At 48.4% G+C, this 13886-nt stretch overlaps 1 protein-coding gene across 1 annotated transcript in view; it reads right to left on the reverse strand.

Annotated features, from left to right (window-relative positions):
• Positions 1 to 13886, reverse strand: part of PLXNA4 (plexin A4) — a 425973-nt gene that overhangs the window by 91530 nt on the left and 320557 nt on the right. Inside the window, exon 5 of the mRNA XM_081284948.1 lies at positions 7460 to 7560. Coding sequence (XP_081141074.1) covers positions 7460 to 7560 — 101 coding nt within the window. The remainder of the gene's footprint in view (positions 1 to 7459; positions 7561 to 13886) is intronic.

Here is a 13886-nt window from a genome sequence, read left to right on the forward strand (position 1 = left end):
TAAAATCCAGTGACGGACACCAGGATCGCATGGAATTCTGCGTTGTTAACTTGTTCCACTAAAATACTGAGGATAAATCCCAACACAGGAAGACTGAGGCAATGCTTTAATTTTCCTTCTACCACCAGCTGCTGGTGACTGAACCCACCAGCCCTTGGCCATTGCTGCAGATCCAAACTCAGCCTGAGCCACAACTGCTATTGGATTCATCCAGGCCTCCTGCAGGAGGAGAGCTCAGGACTAAACAGGAACCAGAAGCTGCAGGGGCTAAGTGGAGGCCATTCTGGGCTCATGTAGCCACCAAGTGATCCTGCCCCAACTCTATCAGCTCTACTGGTGGGCTGGCTGCCTGTGTCAAGAAGCCATGCTCTGCCCTGGGGTCCAGGGTGGGTTCTTGCCTTGGCCACCTCTCAGCCTTCAGTCAAGAAACACACACACCCGCCCCACAACCAGCATCCTACACTGGGTCACATAGTGTGGAGCAGTCACAGCAAAAATTGCTTCCTGCACCAAGCCTGGTGACGTTAATGGACCAGACTGTTGGATAAAGTGCAGGTGAAGCAGATCAGAATCAATCAGAATAATTGTTAGAAAGTGTCTCAAGTAATAGGCACATCCTCTCCCTTACTGTGTGCACTAGAAGGAGAATGGATTAGCAGGGAGGCACCCTGGCCTTCTCCTCCTTCTCTTTGCCTCCTTCTCCTCCCTTCCTCACCTCTAACTCTCCCTACTCCTGCGCCACTCCCCACCTCTCCCATCCTAACCTCTCCTGAACCATACGAGAAATAAATTGTCTACACTGCGCTCCCTACTGACCAGAGAAGAGGGAAACGACCCCATTCGCCTTCTCTTTGGGTAACCACTCAGTATATTAGCATCCTGGCTAATCAATTCTCTTTCTAATCCACACAGTACCGAAGAGGATGTGCTTATTACTTGAGACACTTTCTAATAGTTACTCATCCGCTCTGCAGGGTGTCCACAGGGAGCCAAGGCTTAGGGAAGGGGGATCATTCAAAGTGCAAGTGGACCGCAGGACTTTTAAAATTCATATGAGAAGATGGCACTTTTGATTTACCATCTTTTAGTATCTTCGGGATCAGAGGCTAACAACTTTGAGCATAATGTCAGGAAAGAACACTGTCATGGTTTAGATAGGAGACATCCCTCAAAGGCTCACGTGTGACACAAGGTAAGATGCCTTAGAGGTGAAATGATTGGATTTTGAGAGCCTTAACCCAATCAGTGCATTAATCCACTGATTGGGATTAACTGGGCGGTAACTGTAGGCAGGTCGGGGGTAGAGAGGAGGTGGATTTCTAGAGAGGAGTCTATGGGGTTTATATTTTTTCCATGTTGATGAGAGCTCTCTGCTTCCTGCTTCCAGGTCCTGAGCTGCTTTCCTCTGCCACGCACTTCTGTTATGACGTTCAGCCTCATGAAGCACCCAAAGCAATGCAGTCGGCCATCTATGGCCTGAGACCTCTGAAACCATGAGCCTCAAATAAAGTTTTCCTCTTCTATAGCATTCTTGTCAGGACCCTTGGCCACAGAGGCTACAACGACATTGTGTAGACTGTAATGGTGAAGTGACACTAACCATTCCTCATGACTGTGTAGGTCTGGTGTCACTAGCCCTAGGAGAGACCGTTGGCTTAGCAGACTAGCATTCCGGAGCCTTTGAATATGGATGAAGAAAATGAGAAATAAAACAGGGCTGGGGATGTGCTAAGGAGAAGCCAGGAAGGACATGCCTTTTAGAATCAGCTTGGTTTTCCTTAAGAGGATGGTCAGCAGTGGTTTATGGGATTAGCCACCCGTTTTGCACTTTCCCGGATGGCTGGCGGGCAGGCTGCCTGAATGGCATGATTGGTTGAAGTTGCCCAAGGGGAGAGAGGCTTTCTGACAGTGGTTGGTCCCAGCCAGCCAGCCACCCCACTCTGGAGAGGAAGGGACTGTGAAGGAGGATCTGGATTCCAAACTGCGGCCTGTACTGACTTGGGCAGGACTTCTGCTTCAGGCAGGAGCGCCTGCTGTGTTCTGGGGAGCCGGGGGGCTTCCTGCGCCTCCCTCCCTTAGTACGGTGCAGAGCTGTAAGACAGCTCTTTTCTTCTCTGTTCAGAGCCAAGGAAGCTGAATCCAGGTGGTGTCTGTTCACGGACCGGTGCTGAGGTTTAACCCTCCCTTCTGCCCTGGGCAGTGGTGCCTTCCTCTGGCTCACTCCCGTCTTGGCAGAGACTATATAAAGAAGAAAATCTGAGTCCTGGGAAGAAACTGGTGCCAACCCACCCAGGGGAGGGCATTCTTCCAACAGATGAGATCTGGAAGGAGGTGGGTCCTCAGGGGCAGAGAGGGTTCATAAGAGCTGACCTTATCTTCCTGTCACAACTTGGGTTACTTGAGCCTCCCTAGAGTGACGCTGATGACTCTTCCTAGGAAAGGTACCGCCTGGTCCAATCGATGTGGCTGGGTCTGCCGGGCGGGCAGGATCCCGTTACCTGCTCAGACCGAGATAGGCTTCTTGGCCTGGGCATGGAGCCAAGGGTAAAATGGGGAGGGGGCTGCGGACCTGCCAAGCCTGGTCCCTGGAGGGAATGTTCCAGGTCCAGCACAGGAGACAGCTAGGGAGGGGGCAGACCCAGATGTGGGCTTTCTTTTACCCCCACCCAAATCAAAAGAGGTTGGCTCGACACGGGACCCGGGTTGGGGGGGGGGGTGCCCGGGGAATAGAGGCTCAAGTCTCAGCAAATAAATACCTAGCTTTGTTGAGCTGTCATTGCCATTAGAAAGGGCAAGCCTGTAGGCTGGGGTCAGGGACCTCAGAAGAGGGCAGCAAAGGTGACCCTCTTCACCAACAGGCTTGCAAATAGAGCTTTGCAATAATTGAGAGGGAATAACAGGAGGGAGGATTTAAATTACAGGAACATTTCTTCAACATGTTCTGTCTGCAACCCTCCCGTGACCTCTCCAGTACAAAAGCCCATTCAGCCACCTGGGCCACCTGTTCCCAGAGGCCCCACCCTCAGGCTCTCAGTCTTCTTTTCCCCTGTCTCCCTTCTCTTTCTTTCTCTCCAGCACTCTCCCTCTCTTCCTTGCTTGCTCTGCCTCTGTCTCTTACACACACACACACACACACACACACCCCATCTGTTGTCCTGTTCTTCCCACCAGGCTACCACCTCCTTGATCCCCATGACCATAGGGAAACTTGGCAAAAGCCACTAGGGAAAGGGAGTTACCTTGACAGCTCAAGGAACCTGTTCATCTATTCTCTGTCCTAGTCGTCCTGAAGGTCAGCTTTGCTGGGGACACTCAGCAAGAGACAAGGTCACCTAGCACAAGGTCTTCCTATGATGGAAGCTTAACAAATATCATGGATTCTAGTTTGGATGCAGCCTCCACTCTGTGACTGGATTAGAGGTTGGTTCCCAAGAAACTTCAGGGCATAAGTGATCTAATGTCACCACCTTTGTATCTTGAGTCTGGCACGGAGGGAGGGGCAGATCTAGGCTCCAGAGTGTGTGTGTGTTGGATCCGGAACTCCAGGGAGCAAGAACATCTTCCACACTGTTCCCTTTCTGGTCCACAGGGCTCCTCGTCTCCATGATCCTGCTTGTCCCCAGCCTTCTCCTTCTCCTGCCTGTCGACTTCCTCATCCTCTCTCTCAGCCATGCACATCTAGGTTGTACCCCCCCAAAACGGAGAGCAGGGCAGACCAGGAGAAGCAATGTCTGAGGAGCAGGAGAGGACTTTCTGGAGGAGGGAAATGCTCTAGATCTGGGTGACCTGGGTGTTCACATGTGTTCGAGCTTAGGATCTGTGCACCTTATCCTATAAAAACTTGAAATTCTATCTTGATTGACAACATCTCAGAAGACCCAGGGACCTTCTTGGTGGCTGATTCTTGGAGGGTGAAGTATGGACTTACTAACGTCTTGGTGGGCAGGCGCCTGGGCTTGAGGCGGCTCTAGAGCTGTGTCCTCCCCAGGGAGTTGGGGCCCCACACCATTGTCTCCCCTCACCAGGTGATTCACTTAACCAGCAGGTTCAAGGTTACACAGAACACAGCCCTGCCCTGCCAGAGCACCTTGGATGTTCACAACTGCGTTCCTTACCTCCTTTTATCCTCCAGCCACCACCATGAGAAACACTGTGCTCCATCTTTGGAGGGTGCTGAGTTTTATGGTGAATTATGGTCAATCCTCATTATTTATGGATTCCATATTTGCAAATTCAGCTCATCATTAGCATTCATTTGTGACCCCAAAACAAGTACTAGTGGCACTTTTGAGCTCCTTATGGACATGCAAGGATTGGCTAAAGATTTGAGCCACCTGGTGCATATGCTCTCAGTTGAGGCCCGACAGGGTGAGGCTCTGCCTTCTATCCCAGCCTTCACATTATACAGCAGTGTCCATTGAGGTTTATTTAGTGCTACGTTTTTCAAGTTTTGTGCTTTTTTTTTTTTTTTTGGCGATTTCACTGTTTAAAATGGCCTACGTGCTGTGCTAAAGTGCTGTCTAGTGTTTCTAAGCACATGAAGGCCATGGTGTGACTTATGAAGGAAAGGCACTTGTTAGATGAACTTCATTCATCTAGGAATTTACAATGCTGTTGATCAGAAGTTCAATGTTAATGAATCAACGCTGCATATTAAGTCAGCTGTCTCTAAACAGAAACACACATAAAACAAAGTTATGCGTTCATCCATTGATGAAAATGTTGTGACTGGGGGCTTCCGGGAAACTCAAGCCTGTATTCCTTGTAAGAGCAATGATGTCATATTTGCTACTTCAGATTCCCAGAACTTGATAGGACACAGCGACTGCATACAATGCGGGTCTACTATAGTAGCCTAAAGCCCCCCAATTTTTCAAGGTGTGAGAACTAGAATGGCCACCCCAGGAATCTTTCCAGAGCACCCCATCCCTTTCACTTGCTGGCTCCTACTGTGGCTTCTGGGGGAGGAGGGGCCCTGGAAGCAGCAGCTCAGGGCTGGGTACCCCCTGAAGAGAAGAACCCTTGTGCAGCCTGATTGTGAGCTTGACTTCCTAAGGGCTGGCGCTTAGGCCGGCCAGGTGCCACCTTCAGGATAAGACACAATGCCAGGCTAGAGAGTAAGACACAATGCCAGGTGAGCAGAACCCAGCAGGGGTGTCTGCCATTTAGAGGAAGGAGCTTGACACTGTGTCACCCTCAGGAAGAGAATCATGCCGTTAAAGGAGAGCCACCTGGAAAATCACCGGGAGCAAACCAAAGTCAAAGAGAGAGGGCGCTTGGGCCCTCAGACCTTCCCCAGCCCCTCAAGCTCCCTGCCCCACCCCACCGGAGATTTCACAAGGCTCCATGGCCACCTAGCATGTTCACCTACAAGGTCTCCAGCAATTCAGTAAGTCAAACATCACCATCTCCAGTTCACGGGCAAGGAGAATGGAAGCCAGGGTGTGGAATTTGGATTTGGTGGTGGACCTCAGTTCCTATAGAGCTGCTGGCCCTGGTGTAGCCTGATGGCCTCCTTCACAGACAGCCCCTACTCTTCTTTGTCTCAGTTCACCCCTGTTTTCTGCCACTTGACAGGAGACAGTAGTGTGGGACAGGCGAAGAAACAAAGGCCGCACAGGAAGGAGTGTCTGGCACCTTCTCCCCTCACTCCTGCTGAGAGGGATGGGAGGTGGAGTATTTGTAGTCTCTCTGCCACTTTCTCAGAGCCTACGACCACGTAATGCTCTCTGGGTCCAGTGCCATGTGGCCTGGGGCAGCACTGTGGCAGACACTGACGTGGAACCCGTGGGGCTGCAGTATTGCAGAGGGGCCTGTTCTTTGGAATGCCTTTGACTGGTGCCTGTCCCATGTGGGGAGCAGCTGATCCACCTCAAAAGCCAGGTGGCTTCAAGCCCCTCAGTAAAGCCATGGGTTGGAACCCAAGTCACTCCCCAGAGGCCTCCCTGTGTGGGATGAAGAACATACTCTGCCTGCCCCTGGCAAAGTGCCATCTCAGGAGCTCTCCCGGGTGGGTTGGAGCCCACCTGCATGCTGAGGGCAGTCTTGCCAGCCTCTTTCCATGAGTCTCTCCTAGACTGCCCCCCTCTGTTACCAGGTAACCCTGGAGTACCCTGCCTGCAGCCCTTGATCTGTCTCTGGCTTCCGTAGGCCTCAGGGTAGCTCAGTGGTCTCCGTGGTCTCCTCACACAACACACCTAAGGGATTTCAGACCTTCCCTCGCAGAACTCAAGGCCTCACTGTGCCTGAGACTGGCACTCAGAGATGGGGAAGGTGTCTGTTCCCTTAGAGAATGTGTGTTAGAATCTGGGAGTGTATTTCTAACTTTCAGAATTTAAGAATTTAAGGCAGTTGGATACGACAAAGTGCGGAGATTCCTCACTTTTTCACGGTGACCAGTAGTGTCAGTGGGAAGACTAAAGTCTTCTCCTTCACTTATAATATTTGTGTCCAACTCAGAAAGTGTGAAACTTTGGGTGTTGATCTAAAGCACCAACAGCTGGACTGGGGCCAATCGCTGTTGGGGGGGGGGTTGTCCAGCTACGGCTGTTTCTCTAGGTAGTGATGTCAAGGGTCTGGGTCCCCAGAAAGACCTCCAGCTCTCTGTCTCTGCTAGTTCTGTGTATGGTACGTCCCACCTATAATATTACTGCCTCCTCTCCACTTCTAGAATTGGAGCCAGAACAGAAGGAAGCACCTAGGGGCTGGGGGTGCAGCTCGGCGGTGGGGGGCTTGCCTGGCATGCACAGGCCCTGGGTTCCATCCCCAGCACCAAAATAACTAAAGTAAAGTAAAACAGTTGTACATGATTTCAATGTGGCTGGTGAGGCCTAACTCGCCCAATCCTAAGTCCATTTAAAAAAATAAAATACAAAAGGAGGCACTAGGTAGGTGCCAGCCCTTGGGCCAGGCTTCAGTGGCCCAATGACTGCAGTCCAAGTGCATCGCCAGCCAGTTAAGGGACGTTATGATGGCAGAGAGAGGGTCCTCAGGTGCTAAAACTTGAACAACACGCTCAAATGCCAGAAAATTCTGTGAAGATATCAAAGATCATGTTGAGTGGATGCAGAACCACCTGACGGATAGCATGTACCCTGCACAGGACTTGGTGGTCCTTGTGAACTTGAGGAAAATAGCCCTATGCCTTTGTCCTGGGAAGTCAGCCTCCAGACGGATCATTCAGGGAAGTCCAGGAACCTCCCGTCCTCTGGCCCTCCAGGGTACCCAGTGTGCCATTCATAGCCCTACCTGTCATCATCCCCATACCGCCGTTTCTCTATAGTTCTTATGAGAATTGGAGAATTTTAAGTGAAGCCAGAAAAGAACAAATAAAGGGAGATAAAGTTTGCAAAGAAAGAAAACATGCAAGAAAGGAAAGAGCGTGATGATGGAGAAGAGGAGGAGGAAAGAAATGCCTGGAAGGAAGTGGGAGGCAGGAGGAAGGGGCTGCAGTACTCACGTGTTGTGGAGCACACACCAGCCGCAGTGGGGATCACCGGAGCCAAGGCAATCCCCGCAGCTCCGATACTGACTGCAGGACTCCACAGGAACTCTGGTGAGCTAGGACAGCACGACAGGGAGAAAGTGGTCAAGATGTGCAGAACGTCCAGTGGTCCACTAGAAGGGATGCTATTCTAACATCACTGCATTAGTTAAAACACTGTAGGACCATAAAGGTGCCTAGAGACCCAGAAGCAAAGGGATTCTGAGTGATCCTGTTGGATCAGGTGGTCACATGGTATCCAGGAGACAACCACGTACCACGGTCTTAAACGTCTCGAGGAATACAGACTCCACAGAGTTCACAACAAATTGCCATAACAGAGACTTACATAATGCATATTTAATTTTCCTACTAGTGAAACAACAAACGGAAATCTCTGTGAACATTCAATCTGTCACATATTTGCTTCCATCAGTGTGATAAACCTAAATGTTTATTTCTCCATCGTTTGCTTCACGTTTGACAGAGTGTAAGGAAGCACTCTCTTTCCAGCCCCTCCTGTAGGTCTCAGTATTTTCTAGTTCCAGAGAGCACCTTACCCAGACCAGGTTCTGCCTCTCTTTCTCCTGGCCTTTTAACAGTACCCCGCCCCCCCCACTCCACCCCCCGCAAGCTGTGGCTATTCCTGGCCCACTCTTTCTTTCCCACACTGTTGGCCAAATGGTCTGCAAGGTTTTCAATGTGGTGCTTTCAACAGCTGCTCTTTCTCCTCCCGCTCACACCCCTATAAAATCATGACATTAGCTTTCACCAGCAGCTTTTTTTTTAAAGAGAGAGAATTTTTTAATATTTGTTTTACAGTGAACACAACATCTTCATTTTATGTGGTGCTGAGGATAGAACCCAGCGCCCCGCCCATGCCAGGCGAGCGCGTTACCGCTTGAGCCACATCCCCAGCCCGTCACCAGCAGCTTTTTAATGCAAAATATTCTGTGTAACATTTTTGCTTAGCCTGAATACTTCCATTTCCTGGGTGCTCTCAACTATCCTTTGAATGTCATTTTTTCCCCCTAGTATAATTTTGCCCTTGTGTGTCTTTACATGAGTTTTGTTTTTAGAGCCTTGCTCTTTACTCTCCAAATTTTTTCCAATTTCTTATTTGTAAAAATGTTCTCTCTCTTTTTTTTAAATCATCATTTTCTATTTGGGATCTATCTATCTATCTATCTATCATCTATCTATCTATCTCAGGGGAAAGTCCCCTGCTCCTCTTCCGGCTTGAGCTAGGAGCGTGTGCCATGGCTGTCATTTGTAGTTCCTAGCCGTGGGACAGTGAACAGAGAAAACTGTAAGGCGTGCTGACCTGGCTGAGCCCTCTCTGCTCGGGAGTGAACACGAAGGCTGTGTTTACCCTGCTGTTTCATAGGCATCCGCCTCTGTAAAATTACATGCTCTTGGCAGGGGCCACTTGTAACTCACACGCAGGCAAACTGGCACCAGAGCCCGCTCAATTAGTCTCGAGACTCTCTTGTGGAATTAATTAATAATTAATTCCAAGTCCCACACGATCTCTTTTCCTTTAATTTCCTTATTCCCTTTACATTTCTTTGTTCTCCAAAATACACATTGATCTTTCCTAATGACCATCCTGCATTTTCACTTCTTCCAAATTACCTTTTAGCCCCCCCACCCCCACCCCCTGGTTGTTACAGCTTTGCCCTTGGCCCTGAAGGCCCTTTCCTGTTTTTTTTTTTTTTTTTTGCATATTTTGAATTTTATCTTTCCAACTATTTATGACTGCTCCTGTGATCTTCGTGGACCATGCGCAGTCTCTGCCTACACCTGACCTTGCTATCTTCATAATTGACCTTGACCATGGATTCCTTAGGAATTGTCCCACTGGCTCTGCATGCAGCCAGGAAGTTCCCCTGTTCCCATTGCCTCTTCAATTTCTCCCCCAGCTCCCGAAGTGAGCACCATCATGTCAGCCCAGCCCAGAGGATCTGGACTCCTGGGAATTCAAGAGTGGGAATGAGGCCCCCAAACTATTCTATTTCCAAGAGACAAATGTTGCTGTTGCTTGTCGAATGTTGCTTGTTGCTGTTTTATATTTTTATACATGCTCATCATATGTGTCCCATACTAAAAATAGGAAATATTCCATAATAAATGCAGTTTGTTTAGTAGACAGAATCTTTCAAAACATGCTACCCAGAGGGGAAAAACAAGAAGAGGGGCCATAGATGGGGAAAGCTGAAAACCACGCAAGCCACAGATAGCGCTGTCGTCTGCTCAGCCGCTGGCCTGGCTCTCCATACTTTGCATGAGATTAAAGAGAAAATCATGGCTTGTTCCATCAAAAGCATTTTCTTGGTCTAAATTTAATTAACATCCTCCCCAGTTTCTCCTATTGACATGTTCTATCATCTGTCTTGGAGGGAATGTGCCCTGGGATTCCAGGGTGTGCCACTTTTAAGTAAAGAGCCAGCTGTTTGGTGAATCTGATAGTCTTAAGAACATTTGCAACCTAAAAATAGCTTGCAACTGGTGTTTAATAATGTCAATACCCGGGAATCATAAAATCCTTCCCCTCATGATTTTAAACAGGAGTCTTATTTTTTGTTTGTTTTGTTGTGGTTGGAAAGAACATAGAAGTCTGTAGAACAAGACGGAAAGCCTGGTTTCGCTGTTTACCAGCAATGAGATCTTGTTGTCTCTGAGTCTTATGTTGATCATCCTCAAACATGGATATAAAATCCTCCATAATTCACAGGGTTTTTCAAAGCACAGATGACTCCCAGTTTACGAGCGATGATATCTTTGACATCAATGTCGCATTACCTCCCTGTCACATCACAGAGAACTGCTCAGAGTCCTCCTGGGCCTCGTGAGCTTCACTGTGACCTGAACAGACCTGGAAGACTTGCTTTTTGAGTACCTTGATCCTGCATCTCCTCCTTGAATGATGACGTCTGCCCTGAAACCATGCACTGTGTCACTCTTCAGATGAAACCCTGGACCTATCTGAGCTCCCTGACTCATTCAGTAATTCACTTGTTCCTAGGACAGTCATATGGTTATTCTTTGATTTCATCTAGATTCTTCTATGTGCAACCGGGGTACGAGTCCTAGGTAGTCATTATGACAGTCAGCGTCTAGCCATTGCTTTGTCCCCAGATCCCCAGGTGAAACTGAGCAGGTCTTTCTCTGAGCCTCTTTTCAATCATCGGGAAATGAGGGACTGCATGGGTCAGTTCTAAACTGCCTTTCACTTCTGATATTCTTGCTCCTTTTTAATGCCCAGACAAAAATCTTGCCCAGTGCCATCCCTTCTCCCTGGTTTAGTTTCCATGGACAACTACAATAATGACTTCATTATTGTGCCACTCTACAGACACTATGCCCTGATGACTTACTTGGGCATCTAGAGCTTTCTCTTCTTGGAGGCAAACAACCCTACTTTCTTTAAACATCCCTTGGAAGACCTTTCTATCTATGCATCCCATCATTTTTTATTACTCACTTCTGAACTTGATGTAGGTCTTCTCCAATCTTTCAGATGCATGGATGCTAAACCCAAGGAGCCAACAGATCAAGGAGGACAGCCATCACAACGTGAGAACTAGGTTCACCTCTCTCCCTTTTCCAGTATGTCCCCAAGGAAGGGAAGGACCAGGGAGATCCCAAAGTCCATGACCAGGCAGAGCTCTTGAGCATGACCAAGCTCTTTCACACTGGCCAGACCTCTCCCAATCGACATATGGGATTTGCCTCCCTTCCCTCTATGGGTAATTCTGGAAAGCATCAGAGACTTTCCTGACCCTTTAAACTACTTTTGAAAACTGGATTTGGTTGAGTCACTTATCTTCTACAAATGTGTACTCTAATGTCCCTGGTTACCTTTCAAACTTTTCTACCGTGCCCCTATGACTCACTCTCCCTAAGTACCTGGACTCTCCACCCACATCTAACACAAAGCAAAGCCATCACTCCATTCCCCCACCTCAGCTTCTCTCCTGACCCTGGAACACAAACCACTCCAGATGCAGAGCCACACGATTAATTAAAAGCACCCCACGCTGATTAAAGTCTTCAGCTTCAGTGCTAGGCATGCTAATTAACGGAGTGAGGGAATTCAGACCACAGGAAGAGGTGAAAAAAACAAAGTCACGGCGGGGTGGGTGGTGGCAGACTTCTGTTTTGGAGAATAAATCACATATCGATGTGACCTGAGCTATCACGATGATAGATGGTTTCAGAGACCACAAAAGATTGAGGTCTGTCCCCTGGTCATTGGACTCCAGGAGAGGTGTTGATTGATGTGGCTACAATATCACCCTCAATACTTCCAGAGATGGGAGCTCTACTACCTCTTGGAACTTCCATGTGTGCCTCCACTGTGCTAGGGGAGAACGTGGTCCCTGGGGTCTATACATAGTTGTCTTGGAACATTGTCCCAATTTTGTGCACAAATTCATCAAGCAATATGGCAGCAATTTAACCTCCAGGTACATACTCTGAACCAAAAGCAGGTCTCATAGGCATGTCTGCATAGCCAAGTTCACAGCAGAATTATTCACAGTAGCCAAAAGGTAGAAGCAAGCCAAGTGTCCATCAACAGAAGAATGGATAATGATAACGTAGTATACATAGAAGTCGCATATTACCCAGCCTTAAAATGGAAGGAAATTCTAGATGAACCTTGAAGACATAATGCTAAGTGAAATCAGTCAGACACAAGAGGACAAATATATGGCTCAACTTATCGAGGTCCTTAGAGTAGCCAGATTCATGGAAGGAAAATGGGGCTGGAGGGAGCGAGGAGACAGTTCCTGTCCAGTGGGTACGGAGTTTCATTTGGAAAGAAGAAATGTCAGGAGATACACGGTAGTGATGCCTGCATGGCACTGGGAATGTCTGCAATGCCATGGAGCTCAGAAACAGTTAGCACGGTCAGTTTCATGTTATGTATATTTCACCCACCATAAAAAAATTAAAATAGTGACCTTTTGAAAGGGCTGTGGCAAGTGATCTCATCTTGAGCATGGCAGAGGGCAGACTAGATAGGAAAACACCTGTTCTCTGCCCGACTCCCTGGGTCAAGGGGAAGCAGCTTTCTGTTGGTAGACTAATATATTCATGTTTATAAAATACTCTGAGACCCTTCAGTGAAAAGGTAGGCATCACTATGCTTTTCAATTTAATCTCCAGTGGACAGAAGATTTGGGGATGAATGTCTCCTATTGCATATGATTATGTAAGACTCGGTCCTTCTCAAGCTCTGAACATGCGTTTCCTGATCTGGAAAAATAATACCATAGCTTTGTTCTACTGAAAACCTTTCCTTCCCTCCTGCTTCCTCCAAGAAACACAGCAGGATGGGGCTCAAAATTCCAACAGTCCCCGAGTTAGACACTTATCTGGCTTTGATTCCCAGTTGTGACTAGGAATGACCTGTGAGCCCTTCCCCAAACCCCTTCTCTTCCTCTCTGATGACGTCTTTGGGACTCATATTGGTTTTCTGTATCCTTTGCCACTAAAGGTAAACTTCCTTCAGCAATACAGTGTAGTTGGTCCTGGTTTTGAACGACGGTAAACAGAGTCATCGTATACTTTTGCAAATAGGATCATCAGCAGAGCAGTGTGCCTATCCTCTCTCTCACTCATCCAGCCTGAATGAACAAGTCAGTGGCTTAGGACAGAAAAGTAAAAGGGGCCCCACACAGGATTTCAACTCCCGGCCTTGGTCTTACAGGTTTCTGCATCTGACAGACAGAGCCCACGGCATGGAAGTCCTGGAGCCTGGGTGTGCTCCTGGCAGCTGGAGAAATTGTCATGGTTCCCACGAGGCCTGGCCCCCTGCTGCCCAGCCCTCGCCGGGTTTCCCTGACATTTTGCAAGATGCTCTCCTCTGGCAATTGGGTCCCACTCTGCCTGTTGCTGTTCCCGTTCCAAAGGGTGCCTGCTGCTCTGCTGATTACATTCAGAACGGTTCCACCGATGCCACACACAGCCTTGGTGTGTATCTCTCATTTGTTTAAGCATTTGACATCCTGGTCAAAATGTGAGTTATTACTCCATCTCTGCTCTTATAATTGGATGCTAATGCCACAGTGGCTACACTGAGCCTGATGCTTGGAGTTAATTTAAATGTCCAAAAAGGCTTCTTAAGTACCCAATTTCCTTCAAAATTGTCAAAAAAGAGAGGAAAAAAAGAGGCAAGACAATCCATTAAGAAACTCCAAGAGGAGGCTGGGGAGCTGTCAGGCTGCACGGATGTGGCACCTAGTGCTCTCCTCCATGCTGTCCTCCTGTCTCCTGTTCCCGAGTGAGGGAAGCAGAGTTGGGAAAAGTTAGGCCCCTCCTGGGAAGCATGCAAGCAGCTCAGCGGCCCAGTCTTGAGGAGCCCCTCACAGCCTCTCTGCAGGCCTTTCTTTCCTTT

Source organism: Spermophilus citellus (assembly GCF_964194105.1).
Source record: "Spermophilus citellus genome assembly, chromosome: 3".
NCBI classification, from domain to species: domain Eukaryota; kingdom Metazoa; phylum Chordata; class Mammalia; order Rodentia; family Sciuridae; genus Spermophilus; species Spermophilus citellus.